This window comes from Urocampus carinirostris, chromosome 16 (genome assembly GCF_059441175.1).
Source record: "Urocampus carinirostris isolate Australia breed hairy pipefish chromosome 16, RoL_Ucar_1.0, whole genome shotgun sequence".
NCBI lineage: Eukaryota > Metazoa > Chordata > Actinopteri > Syngnathiformes > Syngnathidae > Urocampus > Urocampus carinirostris.
Window position 1 is genome coordinate 23,061,707 of NC_142364.1, and position 21,941 is coordinate 23,083,647.

Here is a 21,941-nt window from a genome sequence, read left to right on the forward strand (position 1 = left end):
GTTGGAGATCTTCCAAAGGCTCACAATTAAATCATACTTACCAACATTACCGTTTTATGTGTTACACTACGGCTTTTATCCTCTTAAAACGGCTACAGTTTAAAAAAAATAAAATAAAAACTGTGTTAAAAATGTTTTTTTTTTTTTTTTTATTATGTATTCAAATGTATTCTTTATGCGGGACGAGTGTTTTGGTTTATGGCTACTTTATCTTGAAGGGAGACTAAATATTTGTGCAGGAATAAACCACTCCGATGGTTGCACTAGGTTTACAGAGTTGGACAAGCACATGATTTATTTTAGCTTATAATATTCTGGTAAAGGATTGCGTTTCACAATCAAAATGGAAATGATCCAACCCAAATGGGCCAATAAAGGCATGTATGTTAAATGATGATTCTATTATATAAAATTCATATATTATGTTTTTTTCTTCCAAATGGTTTTCGTCCTTCACTCATATGTTTTATATATATTTTTTATCAAGAAAACAACAATAAAACATATTTTCACTACAGTTTATCCAGCTCAGGAAAATCTGTACAAACAGCAAAGTGGCCAAGACTAATTTAAAATTAACTTATTTAATGCTTTTTAAGTCTGTTTAATATTTTTTTTTAATGAAAATCTTCACCTGATTTTTATTTTCTCTGGTTGATATTTTGTAGTCTGCAAATACAGCTGCTGTATGTGGATGTGTATTTTGTGAGTGGCACATTGCTTTGGCGACATCTTGTGGATGTATTTCAAATTGTTTGCGACTCATTTTTCTCTTGAGCTTTCATTAGCGTTGTCTCCTGGTCCAGAATAAATCTGTTGGCAGACCTAATCTCAACCACAGGCCGTGAGTTATACACCATTGCCATATCAAGTAAACTTCTGGTGAAGAAGGAACTAGGTACTTAAGCCTAACGCAAATAATCAGTTTTCTTGTGCGCATTATCTCGCACAAGCAGTTTATCTTGTCCGGGCTATTTTCATGTGCAAAGCACTCTGGACTTGCACTAAAGACACAAATGATACACAAAAATCAGTTAACTCTATAATTGTTTTGGTTGTTTTCTCCAAGACATTTCCATTTTACTTTGTGCACCCAGGGCAAAAAAGTCACACTTGTATCTGGCCATGTATAGTGTAAGTCCATGCTTCTGGCAAGTCCCGTTCAAGAACACCTTGTAAACAGAATTCATTCAGCTTTTATTCATCTGGATTGCTCCAATCACTGCCCAAGAAACAGAACACAGTTCTCCAATTGGTTTGAGTCCAAAGGCATTTTGTAAAGTGACACCTTAATTCACCAAAGAACGTATTGATCCGTGAAAGTTATTTATAGAAAAAGTATATGACGCACAGAGGACCGAAGAGTCGAACCATGAAATGATGAGAAAATATCGTTGCATCCACAAAGCAATTGACTAGATAAAGGGTTTAAAAAACAATAGCATGTTAGAAAGAAAGCAACTGATTTCTTATATGCTAGTGTAAATTAATATTTGAGCCCTGCTGCAGATGACAAACCGGAATTAAAAATATCTGCAAGGGACACTCGCTTAGTAAAGTGATGGAATACTGCAGCACATTTCTATTTTTATGGATTCGGTTTTGAGCCCGAGCTGGTGAAAAGTGCTGAATTAAACACCATGGTGCTGAAGCAAACACTATGGTATGTAGATTCTATACACCAGACCATAACGAGTACAGACGACACATGAACAGGTATTAGGCTTTATCTCATCATCACACAATTTTTATCCACGGTATAAAATTGTTGATGTTCTTATTGGGCCGGGCCACAACTGCAATACAGTTCTGTTTCTCCGACTCGAAAAGTCTTCACTTTTACTTTTCTCATCTTCTAATCTATCTGGTACCATGACTAAAAATAGAGTAATAATGAGATAAGACGTAATGTCTTTTCATGTGTCGTTTGTATCTATAGTGGTCTATTAGTTCCGGCACTCCCCCTGCCGTGATCCGGGTTCGATTCCTGTTGCATTCATCGGTATGCTCAACTATTCATGTACATTGCGCCCTGATGGTTCGCATTCGGTACACTTACTATTGCTATCCGGTTCGATCCCTGTCGCCATTATTGATATGCAATTGTGGTTAGCGTTTTATCAGCAAATCAATCATTGCACAAATATGGTAATGTATTTCCAATTAGTTGCATGTAAGGTGCTCCAAATATTTTAGGTTTATACACGGATCATAAAATAATTGAACATAATTAATTTCCTCAGGGAGGCCTCATCGCCCTTCTCCTGCTCATCCTTCTCTTCACCCTGGTCCTTTACACCCGCCACCGATGGTGCAAACGCCGCCGGATCCCCCAGAAAAGCGCCAGCACGGAGGCCACCCACGAGATCCACTACATCCCCTCGGTCCTGCTGGGTCCTCAGGGCCGGGACAGCTACCGGGGCTCTCGGAGCGCCCATCAGCACGGCAGCTCCGTCATCGGCGTGCCCATCCGAGAGACGCCCATCTTGGATGACTACGACTGCGATGACGATGACCCGGTAGCGCGCTCGCTAAATTCAACGCCCAACCAGCTCCACAACAAACTGAGTGACGGGATGATTCAGGAAGACTACGCAGTTGGATACGGCGGACATGCCGATGTCAAGGAAGGGGATCTTATGCATTCTTTTGACAAGCGAGGTATGTGCTAGACTAAACAAATTGTTTGTTTGTTTTTCGCAGGGGTTGCTTTTAAAAAAGGTCACGCGATTGTTAAAACCCACAATTAGAAACCTTTATTATTATTTTTTATTCAATGATTTAAATAAATCAAAATCAAAGAATAAAACCAACTTTACATGTCATATCATTTGTTAAAAGGTGGTGTCTGTAACTTCAAATTAATCTACTCACTGTCTGAAATCAGTGTTGCAGCTGCTTGTGTTGCATGTGCAAGTATGTGACGATATTTGATGTTCTACCGTATTTTCACGACCATAAGGGGCACCGGGTTATAAGGCGCAACCCTCAAAAATATTTTTTGTCCTATATTTGTCATACATAAGGCGCACCGGACTATAAGGAGCTACAGTAGGAACCTCAACAAAAAAGTCAGATAGTTCAGTAAAACTTATTAACCCTTTAACATTCCGACTGCTGACAAATAAAAAAATACGTGTCTCAGACAAGTACGAACACGGTGTCTGTACCATGTCACCAATCACTCAAGTATGTCATTCCACACATTATTAGGAAGGTTAAACTCTTGAGATTCAAGAAATGCTAACCATTTATTAGTTTCTATTTTATTTTTTGCTGGCAACTGCGTGGACAGCAAAGTAAGAATGTCATTGTGCAGGAAAATGTGTTTTTTTTACTGTGCATATGACAATAAACACTGCATTTAAAAATAAACTCATTACAGAAACATCAAGATCAATCTGAAACGAGATACTGGAAAAATATAAAGCCGAAGTAGCTCACCAAAGTCGTCTTGCAGCCATCACGTTCAATAATAATACGCAACCATGGTCCTCTTACATCCGTGAGTGTAGTAACCACGCAATAATGCCGACAAATAATAGAAAAAAATCAGCCGAGAAGCATCTGCATCGATGGGCGTTGCTTGTTGTTAGCTGTCTGTTTAGCCCCATAAAACCTTTTTACAAATACAGACTACAGTTGAAAAAACATTTTCTCCAGGCCGTAGAGCAACCAAACACACATCTTGTTCGGCCAATTGCAGGCTTTGTTTTTCCCCGCTTTAACCTATGCGAGCCTGTAAATGCTAAAAAGGACTCACCTTCTTTACCTCCAAATAACTTTAGTCATAGTGACTGATTCAAATAATGATTGACACATTGTTTAGGGAATTAAATGCCAGTGTATATATATCCCAGCATGCACCGCGAACTACTTCGCCTGCAGGGTAAAAAACTAATCGATGGCTGCTTACTCTCTTTACGACAACTTGCGACTCAATATTGATCCATATATAAGGCTAACTGTAATATAAGGTGCATGGTCAACTTGTATAAAAAAACAAGGCTCTTGGTGAGCCATATAGTCGTGAAAATACGGTATTTTTTTTCTTACTTTCACCATTTCCATCCTCGAATATAAGAAAGCCGTGAGCATGTGTATGTAATGACTCTCCACCCCCACGCCCCCTCATATGCTATATGTTCCTTCAATGAGGTCACAGCGCTAGAGGGAACAAGCTAGCTCGGTCAACTTTCTTAAGTATCCCTGTATGCAGAAGATTTTGCAACATATCTGCATAATCATGGGAGGAACATTACGTCTTCTGAGCTGAATTTAAAAAATATTTTGGTATTTGAGATTTTTTTAAGAATACTCTTTTGATTCCAGGACACTAGGTTTTTACTTCACATGATATTTTGTTTGTCATCATGTAAACACAGGAAAATTGAAATTAGTTTACTTAGGCAGGGGTCAGCGGACCAAAATATTGGAAAATCAACAAAAATAAAAAAAATGTCTGGAGCTGCTAAAACTCAAAAGCTGCATTATCCTTATAAGGAGGGAAACACATACTGTCTCTCTACAATTGTTGCAAAACGTTAAGAATGTGTCCTTTTTATGTTCCTAGAAATGAAATGAAATGATCTGCATTTATATAGCGCTTTTCAAGTCAATGACTTCCCAAAGCGCTTTACAATGTGCTCCACATTTCTCAATTGCGGCCTTGCAGCCATGTAAGGCGCTAACCTGCTTATTGGGGGTATTAGGGGTTCAGTGTCTTACCCAAGGACACTTCGACATGTAACACAGACGAGCCGGGATTCTTACTGGGATCCCTTGATCCCAAGACGAGCGCTCTATCTCCTGAGCTTCTGCCGCCCCAAAGAGAGAAACTTTTTATTTTAGTATAGCAAATATTTTTAAAAAAAGCACCAGGGAGCCACTAGGGAGTGTCAAGGAGCCACAAGCAAGTTTAGCGGGTCGAAAAGCCTCATTTTTGGGGGCGGCAAAAAGCGTCTTTTTTGCCATTTGGTCCCAGCCGTCGGTGCATATACGGTCCGGAGCGTTTGGTTGACATGATGCCTTATAGAGAAATTTTAAATTATCATAATAAAATTGCAAGTTATTAATCCACTAATATCTGTTCTGATTGATTATGGTAAAACGTCCACTAGAGGGCATCTGACACCAGTATCAGGCACCTTTGTGAGTACTGATTCCTTAAAGTAGGTCCGGGATCGTCGTCAATTCCTGGTTAATACAATCACCCATCCTCTGATATTATTATTATTATCATTATTATTACTATAATAGTACTGTAAGATGTGATTTTTATAAAAATGTGTGCTGCGGGGTTGGTACTCCCTATTTATGGGCCACATTTGTACATGAATGCTGCCAGCTCCCAGCAAGGATGCTTAACTTTGACTCAGATCAAGACCACCCCTGTTAGCCGCGAGCACAGCTTGTACTGCTCGCATTTGGTTGCAGTTTACTTCTGACTAGTCACGAGAAATAACCTCTGCTTTTCTGTACTACAAAATCATTAATTCTAACCACTGGACCACCAGTGGTATATATGAAAAAAAAGATAGGCAGTAGATTTAACGTAGATTTTCACGTTACGAAGACAATACGTTGTATACTATTCATGTTAGTTTATTCTATGCATTATAAGTGACATATTTTGTGTTATTGGACTATCGGAAATGGACAACAACTTTAAAAAATTTGTTTCTGGTACTGTGACTAAATATTGCACGATAATAAAATAAAAGCCAATACCGTTTTTTATATTCGGGTGTTTGTTATACACATGGTTTTACCGCAAACTTATGGTTATAATGGAATTCGTACCAGGGTCGCAGCAGCAAGAACGCCATCCTTTAACCACTAAACTAGCAGTGATTTGGAAGTCATAATTTAGTTTTTAGGTCAAAAAAATGAAAAAGTGCATTATACACATATAAATATGTACCGTATGAATTTCTGCAAAATGTGTTTGGTGTTTAATTGTGTCCCTTTTGGTTAGTTTGTTAAATTGTAGTCTCAGATCCAGCTTTTTCCATTATGATTTATGGCCACAAAAATGTTTCAATCAATAAAATGGTCATGATTCTATTCTGCCATTTTGTGTAATATAATTATATTATTATATTTTCAGTAAATGACTATGTACTAGATAAACAATGACAAGAATATAAAGATCATTTAATTTATAATAGCATTAACACATTAATACATTAATAGGGAACTAGAGAAGAGTATTAAATTAATATATATATATATATATATATATATATATATATATATATATATATATATATATATATATATATATATATATATATATATATATATATTATTATTATTATTATTTTAAACGCATTTTCTGTTTGTATAACGGATTTAATTTGAAAATGTGTAAATGCCTGGGGTTTTACTGGCAAATATAATCTTTACAAGCCTGTAAAAAACAGGGTAATGTTAATCATTTACCTTTAGAAAACAACAATTTACTTTTCTTAAATTTAGATTTCATTAACTTACAGAACAAGTCGGTAGGTGTTTATAAACTGTTTTTTTTTCTTACATTATTCATCAATTGACTGAAAACATGTAATGAGTCATTTTCTATTCATACTCACATACAAGCCTACATCGGATATAGGACCCATTATTGACAAAGACAAGGAAAACAAATCCCCTAAATCACAAAAAATGAGATGTGGTCCTTCTCAAACACCATCAGGACGGCACCGATTGTCCGAAACGGAAGAAAAGTACTGGCAAGAGGGAACTCAAGGACACTGCAAGGCCATGAGCTGTTTGGTGACTTTTTTATGTGTTTTTAAACTGACTCACTAATTTCATATTGCATTTTATGGAGGTAAATCTGGCTTATATGCGATACGTAAATCATGTTTTTAAAGTTGATCAATTAAAAACATAATTCATACTTATCGGTCCATTTAGGCTCATTTCCATTGACTCATCCGATGCTTTTTCACAGCAGGTTATTACAATGGCTGAGTAAAAACTAAATACAACACAATAACTGTCAGAACCAGAACAGGATTAGGACCCAATGGCGTGACATTCTTACACAAGCCTTTATTTTACGGGAAATGGGGAGTCATGGAGTTAGGCAGCCGGTCTGGCGTGGAAAGACGGGAAGCCAGAGACTGACGAGATCGCCAACGAATCAGGATAACGAAAATAAACAGGATAAACTAGACGGGAGCATAAACTGGAGAAACTAACAAACAGGACAAAAACAGACGGAAACAAAACTGAAACCCAAAATTAAACAGGATGAAAAAATAAACGGGAACAATACCGGACTTGAAATACCAACAGCAAAAGAGGACCGAGTCAGAACCCACATCTTGTGGGGCAGAAGTTTGTTTGACTGGCTGACCATGCAAGAGAGCGCTGAGCTTAATATAGAAAGAAAGCCAATCTCTCAATGAGCCGCAGCTGGCACCACACGAGCGGGGCCAATTGGGCACCATGGCAACCATGACAATAACAATAAATAGGCAGTCAAGTAATAGAACTTAACTTAATAAATAATCAGAAATTTATGTTGTGAAAGGATAGTGGGATAGTGGGATAATGGGATTGTGGACGCGTTCTTAAGGATGGGCTGGGCAGCCCTATGATGCGGCAGGGGTAAACCAGTGAAAGTTGTCGGGCCCTGCTGTTGAACAAAAGAGTGTGTTGTGTCACCCTGTTTTTTTGCTATTTTTTTTCCCTTTTATTTTCTTTGTTATTGTATGTGTTTGTCTTGCTGTCGGTCACCCCCTCTTGAGGGATATGACCAAGGTAGATAGATGGATAGATAGAAATGTATGTTTGAGGTAAAAAATATTTACTTTTGTCAAAAATCAGACAAACATATGTACAGAATTTTTGACTATGTCCTAGTTGAAATGGGTTTTGTGCTTAGGAAAGAATATTAAAAAAATGAAAAAAATGATGGTACATTTGGGGCATCTGTGGATATCGGAAGTGGGCCACGCTTTTCCATGTCGAACTTTGAATAATTGAAGCGGGACGTTGACGGAGTTGGAGGTTATTTATGTCATCTTGCTTTAGGAAATGTGCTTTCTGTACATAGCGTCATCCGACGTTATGCCGTGACGTAAACAAATCTGATATTGTTGGTTCGAGAAAAGATACATAAGAGTCCACGCCAGAAGGATTGGAGTGAATATTTTTTTTTTGTGTCCCCAACACTTTTGTCGTTAAATGATACAGGTACATTTTAATTGTTATTCCTTTCAGTCCCAAATTTAGAAGGACAATCGCATGGTCAATAGGGTTAAGGTCCAGTTAAACGTTACCCTCATTGCTAATGTATGCTATGTCAGGTGTGTGTTTCGGGTCAGTCTTTGTGTGTTAAATGCAATAAATACAAAAAAAAGAAATTAAATATAATAATACAGAATAAATTGTGAATTTCCCTTTGGGGATGAATAAAGTATCTATCTATCTATCTATCTATCTATCTATCTATCTATCTATCTATCTATCTATCTATCTATCTATCTATCTATCTATCTATCTATCTATCTATCTATCTATCTATCTATCTATCTATCTATCTATCTATCTATCTATCTATCTATCTATCTATCTATCTATCTATCTATCTATCTATCTATCTATCCGTTTATCCATCTATCTATCTATCTATCTATCTATCTATCTATCTATCTATCTATCTATCTATCTATCTATCTATCTATCTATCTATCTATCTATCTATCTATCTATCTATCTATCTATCTATCTATCTATCTATCTATCTATCTATCTATCTATCTATCTATCTATCTATCTATCTATCTATCTATCTATCTATCTATCTAAATAAATAAACAAATCAAGGCCAACAGTACAGAGACCAGTCACATTAAAAAGACAAAACTAACTAATCAGACGCTCTCTTGCAAATTTTATAGTACATTTAAAACACCTAAATACATGTTGATTCAAGATGTATTGTGACCTAACTGACGGAAAGATTTCTCTGTAAAGGAAGTGAGCCTTTCCATCACCTTTGACCGAGGTTTACAAAACATTCGTATTTTAATCAGGAAATATTGAAATGCTACATAAAGAGCTTACGTTTCCTTTGAAAAAATGATGTGGAATTAATCTTATGGCAAGATTTACAAAAGCTTTGCTAAGTCAAAGAATCTTTGTTAATAAATCTACAATATCAAAAAACTCACGCTCTGGGCCCAATTTGGAGTCATAAACAAATAAATAAATATGACAAAAAAGACAGATGGATGGATGGATGGATGATAGGGATTCTTAATATATATATATGAATATTTATAAGTACAAAATATTTTTAAGTCAAAGAATCTTTGTTAATAAATCTACAATATCAAAAAACTCACGCTCTGGGCCCAATTTGGAGTCATAAACAAATAAATAAATATGACAAAAAAGACAGATGGATGGATGGATGGATGATAGGGATTCTTAATATATATATATATGAATATTTATAAGTACAAAATATTTTTTCTATCAAATAAAATACAGAACATAATTTTGCACCCCAAAACTATTTAAACCCCTTCCAGCTGATGTTACATATATAATATATATAATGTGTTTTTATTATTTATTTTTATTTCATTTTACTTTATTTCATTTTGTATTTTATTTTTTTTAGTTTTCATCTTTTTATTTTTATTTTATTTATTTATTTATTTTTTTCTTGTCAGCACTTGCCCATGGAAAAGTCTGCACAGAACTATTGGTTGGTACTTGTGTGACAATTTAAGTTTTCTTGACAGCCGCTTGGATTTCTCTTTTTATGGATCAAGCACTCAGCATGTTTCTCCTTGTAGCTGTATCTTAAAGAGTGTAATTTATGTGTAGGCGCCTACTTTTTTCCCCCTTCTTTTTGACACATTCTAAATAAGCCAGTCTAGCATCCCCTATGCGCAATTTGGCATTTTCCAAGAGACGGAACACAAAGCTTTTAATTTGATGTCTGCTTCCCTATCTGCACTCTGTGTGAAGGGGGTGGCATTTGAGTAAGGGGGCAATTAACTTGTGTCCCAGCGGCTGATCTACACCACAAGGCGAACAGGATGCAAGCTTTTAAATACCAGGCTGCTTTTTTTTCAGTGGCATTCCTGTCACGTTCCTTTGCATTTTCTTTTAATGGATTATGGCACTGGCTCAAGGATATTTGTTATTATAGTTTGTCTTCACACGACTCAAATAGGGTACACAGATTGAAATCCATTTGATGTTGCTATGGGCATCGTTAAAAAGTCACAAGAGTTATCGGCGTCACACCTCGGGCGCCTTCAGAAAGCTTATCAGGAAACATATTCTATTGCACTGCGAAAAATGTCATCTTGCGCTCATAGTTCATGTGCAGGGAATCTGACAGAAGCAGCTCGATTCCATAAAGTAGAAGATTTAGCGAACTTTACAACTGGTGTTCATTCATGCACTTGTACTGTATGTATTTGTGTATTAAGCCAAACTTCTTTTTTAACCTAAAAAATAAATTAAAGTTGGGGTGCACGCTAAGTCGGGTGTGCAGTTTTCCGTAGTATATTACCATATTTGTTCTAGAATTGATCATTGCTGAACACAATCGTGAAAGATTGGATGCAATGGGAATCGAAACCGGTAAGCAGTGGTGATCGCGCCAAATCCTAACCACTAATGTTATGAAGATACATAAGTTTTCCACTACATTATCACTCTGTTTATATTCACGGTACCAGAAATGAACGTGAGATAATGGAGAAAACCGAAGGTTGTCGATAATAAATTGATTATTAAGGTATTAAAGATCAATATACCAGTAAAAAATGGAGATATAACATTTTTAAACCATTTATTGTACCTTATTGTCATACATACATCATTCGTACATAATCTTTGCGATTTGCAATCATTTCCTTCTTCCACTTTTTCTTTGTTGTCACTGCTATTCACTTTTCCTTTTGACTTATTACAACGTTATGTGACCTATTATAATAGGCATAAATATGACATAGAACCAATAAAATCACAATAAAGTGAAATGCAGTCCCTCTCACACACAACTGGTATGGCACATATTGACTGAGCAGGAAGAAAATACTACTGTTAGAAGTGTAATTGACCCTCTGTTTTTTTTCTTCTTCCTTACATGTTTTTTGCCACGGAAAAGGCCGGCGACCCACTAAAAACAGGTCTGCGATCCATTATCTGGTCCCGACCCACAAGTTAAGAAACAGTGGTTTATGTAGTCTGTAAAATGGTAAATAGACTGTATTCCTATAGCTCTTTAACCCGTCACTAAATACCTTCCCAAAGTGCTTTATTATATACTTAACACATATCTATTCACATACACACACACTGATAGAGAAGTCAGCCATGCAAGGCGCCCACCTGCTTATCGGGGGCATGAGGGTTTTAGTCTCTTATCCAAAGACACCTTGACATTTTAACTCTGAGCAGCCTGGAATTTTACCTGCAACCTCTTGGTTCCAAGATGAGCCCTTTGTCACTTAGAATACTTAGTTTAAGGTGAAAAGGTGAAAGAACATTTGATCACGATTTGTATTAAAAAATGATGAATGCAGGTTATACACAAGTGCACGATATACACAGATAAATACAGTGATTAAAAGTCAATGTAATGTCAGTATCAGTGTCGATCAAAACCTTTTTTAGGTTGCGACTTGCCTATTTGCTATCTTCTGGTGGGCATTTAAAGATCTGAATGAACTAAAATAATCCATTTACTGTACCACAAGAGTTTCTTGGTATATTTCCACCATTAAAGGGACAGTGTGTATTATTTAACCATCAGATGTCGCTGGATTATGAAAAGTAACTTAAATATTTACTCAAGATTTTGGGTAGCGTAATAATATAGTATCGAATATGTCACAGTTGCCATGGCGCCAAATTGGCCCCGCCCGTGTGGCGCCAGCTATGGCTCGAAGACAGATTGGCTTACCTGCTATTTAAACCCAGTCCTCTCACTCACCTGTTGTCAGTCAGTCTGTGAACCTCTGTTTTTACAAGGCAAGCCTTTTTCGACCATGACTCCTGTCCCGTCTTTGCTCCCGTTCGTCTCCGGCTATGACCCTTTTTGATCCCAACCACGTCTGAGCTCCCGTCCCGGCTTATGACCCGTTTCCGACCCCGACCACATTTTTGCTTTCAGTCCCGGCTACCGTCCAGTTTTTCCATCCCTGACACCGCCATCGCTCGCTACGGAAGATACTCTTCCGTGTTCGAATCACAATCCGTGTACGAGAGCGACTCGCTTCCCCTGTCCAGCGAACACCGGATCGTGGGCGCAGCCTTCCTCTTTCCTTCAATAAAACTTCTGAGAAACGGAACGCAATTGGGTCCTGTTTCCGTTCTGGTCCTGGCAGAATATCTAAATGTTATGTTAATATCATGGCCTAGTTTTAAAAAAAGCACATTTTCAGCCTATAATTGTGAGTGTAACATTTTTGCGTATCTCATTTTACTATGTCTTTACATTTTGTTCTGGTACCATCAACAAGTTAGTTCGCTCGTTTTAAATAATTGATATTATTTTTTGACTAAATAGTCGCCTCATGCATCAATCGGCACCAATAAATGTTGTTAAGCGGTTAATTTTGACCCTGGGTCTAACTCAGTCCTGGCTTCCAACAAGAAATGTGTATCGCTCATTATGGTTAATACACCATCCTAAAAACATTACCGTAAGTCAAATTATGTATCATGCAGTTTCCCATGTCTCTTATGCAGAGCTAAGGATTAAGACCAGCTCTGTGGCCTTAGGGTTAGGCACCTGCTTCTAAGACTGGGAGGTTATAGGTTCGAGCCTTTGTCTGAGTCAAGACTAACAGCATTTTTGGGTAAAATCCAATGTTTCGTTTTTTTTGTCTGTGAGATTGTTCACATTTCTAACAAAATGTGGCTTCTATACGTCTCCTGTGACTTAAGCGTCACATCATACGCAATGCATTGTTAGCATTGAAATACTCATTGATGCTAACGCCGTAGTGAATCTGGCCATTCGAAAATGTAATTGTACTACAGCATTGTCCAAACAAATAAGAATTAAATACAAAACCTTACTTTCCCCTCATTAAATGCCTTCCATCTTTTCATCCGCCATGGTGTGTAGATTTCTACGCCACGCGGAAGAACATGGAAACCGAGCAGCCGCCAGGGATTTTAAGAATAATCAATGCATGTCAGGACCAGAACGGAGACTGGACCCTCTTGCGTTACATTTCTCTCAGTTTCATTGGGAAGAAAGGAATGGATTGCACCCACGATCCGGTGATCGCTGGTCGCGGGAAGCAGTTCGCTCTGAACGCGGAAGTGGCACTTCTGTGGTGAGCGATGGCGGTGTGTAGCCTGGACAGGAGACCAAAAACGTGGTCGAGATCAGCAACGAGTCAAAAGCCAGGACAGGAGAGTAGACATGGTCAAGATCAAAAAACAGATCGAAGCCGGGGAACAGACAGGAGCAAAAACAGGAGTGAGTCAGGGTCAAAAAAAGCTTGCCTAGAGTAAACTGAGGTTCACAGATGGACTGACAACAGGTGACAGACAGGAATGGGTTCAAATATGTACAGGGAGACAATCAGAGTCCGAGGCAGTTGGCGCCAAAGGAGCGGGCACATCAGTAATCATGACAATAAAAGGTTCGCAGTGGAAAAAGGAACTCTGACAAGTTTTTATTTGTGTGTTTTACTTTGTAATCAATAATTAAATAAACTGCAGCCATGCTAGAGCTGTTTTTTTTTGAATATGCATACTTGCCTGTGTTATGCCGGCAGATATTTTTCCAAAACATATTTTATCATAATTATTAAAAAAAAATGATGTGTGTCATTTTTTCATGTTTGTATGTAAAAAAAGGTTTAAAATGTATTTTAAAAAGCAACAGCATTTATACAAAACATGAGCACAAAGCATTTTTATTTTTGCAAAAACACATCGTTCGTACTTAGTCTTGTAAACAATGACAAAGCGTTTAAAAATGCAGTATCACAAATGTGAAGTGGCCCTTTATATGCAACTGGCCCACACCCTCTCCTCCCTTGTTTTTTTTTTTGGTGCAGACTCCACATAAGATCTCACATTTCCCTGTTGAATCCAAGAACCGCTGCATTTCCTTCCTGACTGTCCCGAGGGCCCCAAAAGATAAAACAGGTCCATTTTGGATTTTTATACCATGCCATTAAAATGCACAAGTTCCCTTTTTTTCTTTTTATTTTCATTTTTCTGCAGAATCATCAATGCGCATCTTAAGTTAACTCAGGGCCAACACGTAATCAAATATATCGGCAGTGAGAAAAATGAGCCCGTAAAAGGATAACGCTCCGATCGAATCTTGCATTTTTAGGCAGTACATCATAAAAAAAAAAAAAGAAAAGAAAAATCCAATTTGTTTTATTCTCATCTGAAAGCCAACTGTACGAGTTTCATCAATTCTTCTTGCCGCATTGTGTTCTTGGAAAAGGGTGACAGAGAGCTTAATGAACAAACCCCCTCAAGCACAGCAGAACATCTGATGCGGTCATTTGGAGCAGGAAGAAGAGGAATGAATGAAAGCTCAGGATTCCGGGAGGTGAAGGTAGAGCGCTAGGAAATGAGGACATCATAATAATTCCATTCCTCATCATATGTGTGTTGGTCAGGGGAAAACAAGAAAACAGAAAAAACCCTTTCCAGTATGAATGTTTCACCATGGATCAATTTAAGTGAGCCGACTGCAAGTGCGATCCTCTCGAGATGTTGTTTTGAACAGCAGTCTCAGCTCCTCACGGACCAAGAAACATTAGAAATGGCTCATGGTTTCAAATTCTGCCTAAACACAGTTGAGAATGTTACCAAAATAAGAGATATTAATTGATTGTCATCTTTAGATAATTAACTTTATCTGAGTTGCTAGTTTGGCATTGTTGATTTTTGTTTCAGTCAGCCAAAGACAAACATAACACAAGTAGGAATTATCCTATAATGAAGAGAGTTAACTGCTGATTAATATTTTGATTAATCAATCAATGAGAGTAAGAGGCTTCACCCTGAGATGATGTTTTGAACTGTAACTTCATTTCCTAACCCACGAGATAACATTTAGTGTTCAGAGAGATTCATTTATTATAATCAAGTAGGAATTCTCCTTTAATTAGCACAGTAAACACTCTGATTAATTTGTCAATTGATCAATCGATGACTGCAAGAGCCTTCACCCTGAGATGATGTTTTGAACGGCGTCATCTGTTCCTCCTCCACCAAACATTAAGCATTTTTTGCGATTCTTGAAATTTTAAATTGTAAAGTTACAAAAAAAGTAAAACAATAATAATAATAATTATCATCTGCAATTAATGGGGCATGATTATTTTCATTTATATCTGATTGTTTTGTTTGGCTTGTTGATTTTCTTGTTTCAGTCGGCCAAAGACGAACAACACAATTAGGAATTCTCTTTTTGTTAACTCAGTTAATCTGCTGATTAATATTTTGATTAATCAATCAATGATAGCAAGAGGCTTCACCCTGAGATGAGGTTTTGAATGAATTTTCTAACCCAACAGATGACATGTAATATTTAGAGAGATTAATTCATTTTATTCGAGTAGGAATTCTCATTTAATAAACCCAGATTCATTTGTCAATTGATCAATCAATTTCTGCCAGATCCTTTACCCCGTGATGATGTTTTGAATGGCGTCATCTGTTTCTCTTCCACCAAACATTAAGCATTTCTTGCGCTACTTGAAATTTAAAATTTTAAAAAAGTTACAAAAAAGTAAGAAAATAATTAATTATTATCTGCAATTAATGGGGCATGATTATTTTCATTTATATCTAAAATCTTTGTTTGGCATGCTGTTTTTCTTGTTGCAGTTGTCCAAACACAAACAACACAAGCAGGAAGTATCTTTTCGTTAACTCAGTTAATCTGCTGATTAATTTTTCGATTAATCAATCAATGAAAGCAAGAGGCTTCACCCTGAGATGATGTTTTGAACTGCAACTCAATGTCCTCACCCAACAGATTAAATGTTTTTAGAGGGATTAATTAATTGTAATCAAGTAGGAATTCACTTTTAATATTAACTCAGTAAGCACTCTGATTAATTTGTCAAATGATTAATCGACAACTTCCAAAAAATAATTAAATAAATAACTGAATGATCGATGTTTGCATGTTTGAAAAATAACAGTAAAAATGAATACATATTTGGATAAATAAATGAATAATTCATTTTTCCTTCAATTACACGGAAGAAGAAAATGGACACCAGTTATTAGCTGCTTGGTTTCAATTTTTTTTGCGTGCAATTTTATTTAGTAATCTCTTTTGAGTGCATGATAATATCGTGTGTCTTGTTTGAGTCAAATATGTAAGTAGTATACCACTTGAAGGGAAGTGCCTCAAGCATTGCGGTTAGTATGCATTTTCTTAATGTCACGTTACTCCATGTGCCCTCCAGGATAAGAAAGCTAATCAATTAATGAATTAAAGTCCAACTAGGTCCAGAGGGAAGCCTTTCTGCTGATGCCTAGAGTTAAAGGAAAAGTATTCAAGCGGAAAGCACAAATGTTCAGTCTCGGGGTAAATCGGCATGCAATTTTCATGGCCTTTTTTAAGTGGTGCGGTGCATTTTTTCAAAGGTAAAGGGATCAAATGGACACGTGCCTTACTCAAACGAATGCAGACGGCCGCCAAATGCAGACGTCGGCTGGATTCCGTGTGCGTGAGGACAAAACCGCTGAGCCCGTTTGAACTCTGTAGCCAGGCTGTGAATCCGTGTGGTGTAAAACATATTCTATTTGTGGTTGAGTAGCCATTGATGTGGTCATTTTGACAACGTTGCACGTTTAAATGTTTTCAATTCGGATGTTCGTGATTCCACATGAACGTTTAAGCTAAGGGAAGATTTCGGGCCCCTCTTAAGCAATAGAGAAAGCCAGAAAGCAGCAGCACAATGTTATAATTATATGCTATAAACACATATATCCATTAATCCATTGTCTGCTCCTCAGTAGGGTCGTGGGGGTGCTGTAGCCCATCCCAGCTATCTTCAGGCAGTGGGCAGGGGACACCCTGAACCGGTTGCCAGCCAGTCACAGGGCACACAAAGACAGACAAATGACTCGCTCATTCACACCTAGGGACAATTTGGACCGGCCAATTCACCTGAAATGCATATTTTTGGAATGTTGGAGGAAACCCACGCAAGTACGGGGAGAACATACAAACTCCGCACAGGAAGTCTGGAGCTGGATTTGAACCCACGCAGGAGGTTCCCAAGACATGAACTGTGCCTCCGTGCTGCTTAAATAAAGTATTTTCCCAAATATATTATTTAACTAGTAATGAGCCACAAATTTGAAACTGCAAAATATTATCGGGTGCTCCTTTTATACCGCAAATATGGTGGATAAAATTGGAAATAAGGATCAAAAGAAGCGGCAGCTCAGATGCCAACTTCCCCTTTTGTCGTCAGTTTGGACAATAATTACCTGTGAGTATGAAATATATTGCAATTACTTGATTGAAGATTTTTTTTTAGAGGTAATGTTTTGTAAAAAATGACGTACTCTTGTTTAAATTACAGTTGGCCCGACCCACTGATCTCAGAGCCTCTCGAATTAGCTGCCATCAGAGAAAAGACTGCAGAGGTCTTTGGGAGGTCTTCGTTGACCTGAAAAGTGCTATATAAATGCAGACCATTTACCATTTACTTTAAATTTGCTTTAAAAAAAACTATGATTATTAAGCATTTAGTGGAATTTTAAATATCCCTCAACTCTTAAATGAAAGCAAAATTAAAGCTTTAAGTCAGAGGTTAGCTTTAGCATACATAATTAGCATACATACATTAGTTTTAGCATGAATAAATTTAAAGCTTTAAGTTAACGCATTCAAGATACATCAGCTGGAGTTAAAGCCAATATAAAACATAAACTCCTTGAAAAGATTAAATCAAGTTTAATTTTCATTTTCATTTGTAAACCCCTTATCACATGGAGTCTCAAAGGGCTGCACCGACCATTGCAAACTACAGACTGTCATCACTCTATCCCCTGAACTAAAACCTGCATCAGGGCAAGGAAAAACTCAATAACCTCAACATGAGGAAAATGAAGAAACCTTGAGAAGGGGACCGCACATGAGGCAAGTTTAATACAGAATGTATAGATGCATTTACCATTCATCGGCCTTTTGTCAAAAAAAGAAAAGTTGGTTCTTCTGGAGGATTAATGATATAAAACTAAATTAAAATAAAATCAAAAACAAACAAAACAGGCAACTACTTAAGGGTTTTCTAAGCACTTAAATGCCCCTTTTTGTTTTTTAAGGAGAATTCAATAAATGATAGACTCAAAATTAGCATCTAGAAATATAACAGTAAGTTGTTTATCGTTTTATACTGTACATATTTAACAACTCTGTAAAAACAAAATGTTTTATTTAAAAATTATTTTTCATTGAGCATCACATCATTCAAAAAAAAAATTGGCATGAAACAGCCAACCATGTTTATTTTTGTCACTCACCAGAAACAGACACAGTACCCAATAGCGCTCGTTTACTTAGTTTTATTAATAAAGAGGGAGAGTAGGGCTTGCTTCCACGAGCCTATGGTTGACGGACAAGGGTAGCACGTGCCTGGAAACACGAAAGTGGCACTTCCGTGTAGAGCGAGGATGATCGTAGATTTGCAGGGATACTAGTCGTTAGCCGGGACGGAAGAGCAAGGGCGGTATCGAGTTAAGAAACAAAGTCGGCAACAGGTGTCAGGCAGGTAGCCGGGCAAAACAGGTCGGATGTCGGGATGGCAGGACAGGGCAGAATCTGGTCCAGAAACATGTCGGCAATGGGTATCAGGCAGAGGAAAACAGGGCAGGAAAAATGTCTGAAAGTGTGAGCTTGCCTAGCTGGAGGCATCGGTTCACAAAGATCTGACAGTGTTCTCTTGAAAGCCAGGGGATCAAAAAGAGTCTCTTAGCCAATCAGCTTTCAGGGGTGTTGGGACCAATTGGGCAGTCACCGGTGCCTTGAATCGGCAATCATGACAATTTTGTTTTAAATTCCCCCAAAATATATATTCATATATGTTCTGTAGATAAATCATTTAAGTGTACATAGAATAAAAAATATATAAATGGCCATTGTTACAAGCATCCTAACTTTTAACTTCCTGCATGACAAATTAAACCCACTCATTTTATTTGTTTGAAATCTATCACTTGGGTTATCACAATGAGCTGTAGTTTTTGAGGGAATTAAACCAAAGCTTTAACAAATATCCCTAGAATTACCCAAGGACGAGACTGAAATTCGAAAATCCGAAATCAACAAAAAATGTTGATGAAGAACTTTCCAAAGCATATTGCATAGAAACTGAGCAGAGAGACATTATGCAAATATAATTACAGTACACTGCGAATTTATCACGTAACCAAGATGATTCATCACACAAAGAGACAATTACGTTAATTTAATTCACTGCCAGGCTATATCAGTCTCACTGGAATCTCATGTTGACCAATAGCAGGAACATTTTATTCAAGATGTATCCGCTTGATTTGAAAAAAATAGTGAAAACTGGATGCAATGTTTACATGTCGGAGCAAAATGCAAGCAACGTTTTAATTTTTTTGTCAATTGTTCACCTCCGCCTTCATCGACAATTGGTTTGCAAATATACAACATTTATTTCTGAGTATCCTGTCACGCCCATTCATCTTTGTTCAGCTGTCCTTGATACCGAATTCCGACACCTGTCTGTTAAAAATTGAGTTAGAAATAAATAAATAGAATAATACACTGACATCTAAATCCAAACTACTTTATTAAAATGTTCTATAGTGAATGATAAAAAAAAAAACGCTTTGCCTTTATTAAGTTTAAACTATAGTAAGCACTCAAAACAAGGCGAGAAGACATCAGTGGAATTGAAACTGGCAGGGAATACTCTCAGATAAGAAAAAGATCTATTCTGTCCTAAAGTCATCCAAACCTCCATTTTTTAATCAAATATTTAAGGTTAAAAAGAACAGATCAGCTCGAGGTAAGATCTTGGGCCAGGGCCAAAACCCGACCAAAACCCAGCTCAAATCTTAGGTCCGGGATTAAAGAAACAATCATTAAGTATCTCTCACGTTTTTTAAATGTACTTTTTTTTTTTTTTTTTTTACCCATTGTGGAGTTTCTACACCATATGCATTTATTTCGACTCATGTAATTATTTACATAGATAAAAACCAAATCATTGAGTCCAAAGACATTTCCATCCTCGATGTTTCGGTAAAAGACACTCGGCTACCATCTCCCTCTCATCAGACGTCATTTCCGCTTCTTGGCAATAGCTTACAAGCTTAACAAACTTTCTTTTTGCTTTTTGGCCCAATATTTCACTATTTGCATCTTGTTGTCTGCAGAATATGATTTTTTTTAATGATTTTCTGCCCCATTTTGTTCAGTTTCACTTAGGTTCGCTGCACGAGGGCGAAATGTGCACTTGAGCGCCAAACCGTTCATTTAAGCTCTCCACTTGCAGTGCACACTTGATTTGAGGGACTCAGTCCCAAGTAAACCCCAAGTTGCATAGTTTAGCTGAAACGCACAATTAAGCGCGGAAGTGTGCAAGGCCAAAGTAAAGTTTCATGTTTACTTTGGTGACAAATTAAAGTTTCAGGTTTATTTCGGGCCCGTTTATCAGATCAAGTTAGTCCATAAGGTTTGGGCGGGTTCATGTTTCTATGGCCTCGAATCGGGTCTGGTCGGGCTTAATTTTTTGACCCCGATCTTACCTCAGGGTGTGGATTTCAAATAACGTTAACACGATTGGCCTATTGCGACAAAAACAACAGACAACAGTGAGTCCAGATAAGGAAATGGCATCCCATGAATGCTCCTTTGCACTATTTCGATAGTAACAACCCTTTTAGATACAATTGTAAAATATGTACACAAATGAAAAATAGTCAAAATAGAATAACTATTTTAAGAGCTAAATCATTGGTCTCAGTTGAGTTAGTGTTGAGCAAATCTGGATGCTTGGAGCTCTTGGGTTGGAAAAACTAAAAAGAAATGTTACAGTAGCCAAAATGTGAATGTGAGAGACTTAGTGCGGGGAGAAGACTTGTGGTGCTTATTTGCCAATTTGTTGGGTGGTGAAGCATAGCAAGCCTGTGTCCTTGAAGATACGTGTTGCATGACTGTTGGTTCGAAGGAAGTCAGTATACAGTTTGGCTGTGAAGCTGGTCTGGCGGGTTTTAGGTAAATCTTTGAGCCTCAGAGGCATGGGAATCACAATGAATATAAATATGACAACATTGGGGCTCATATGCAGCATCTTAAAAAGTTTGTATTTTTTATTTTTTAAGTCGTGCGATTCCTAATCAATAAAATCAGTCGGAAAATAGAATGATCAAACAACTGCAAGACTTGTCTTTAGCCCTTAATCCTAGATATTTTAGATATCTCAAGCTCTGCTGAAGCCTGATGAAAGTTATGATTTTCAAAATCAAATAAATGTATATAAAAAACAGGGACTCGAATCCTCTGGGGCCTTAGTCCCGCAGACTAGAGATATTTCAGGCCGGATAATAACCTCAATCTTTAGAATCAGGTGTGTTGGTTTTACTAAAATCTGCAAGAATCTGGTCCTCAAAAGCCTTAGTCCCATACCTGCCAACGTTAGCCAATTGCTGCCCTCATTAATACGTAATAACAATCCTTACAAACACATTTTGGCACCTATTTATTCACAGCAAGACAGACCATGGAGAATACTGTGACAGTATTACATTGACGTTGCCTGCTACCAGTGACCGAGATGATCTGGATTAGAGCTAAAAAAGGCAAGAGGAGATTTGTTTAACAAAAAAAGTGTTTGAAAGAATAAATAGATTGTTGTACGGTGTACACATTTGAAATGATCAAAACCCATAAAAATTACGGGGAAATCATA

General features: G+C 37.3%; 1 protein-coding gene across 4 annotated transcripts in view; it reads left to right on the plus strand.

The window, feature by feature from the left end:
• astn2 (astrotactin 2) overlaps positions 1 to 21,941 on the plus strand; it is a 391,785-nt gene that overhangs the window by 129,943 nt on the left and 239,901 nt on the right. For all 4 annotated transcript variants that reach the window (XM_088355421.1, XM_088355422.1, XM_088355423.1 and 1 more), the window contains one exon: positions 2,244 to 2,661. In XM_088355421.1, the coding sequence (XP_088211547.1) occupies positions 2,244 to 2,661 (418 nt within the window). The remainder of the gene's footprint in view (positions 1 to 2,243; positions 2,662 to 21,941) is intronic.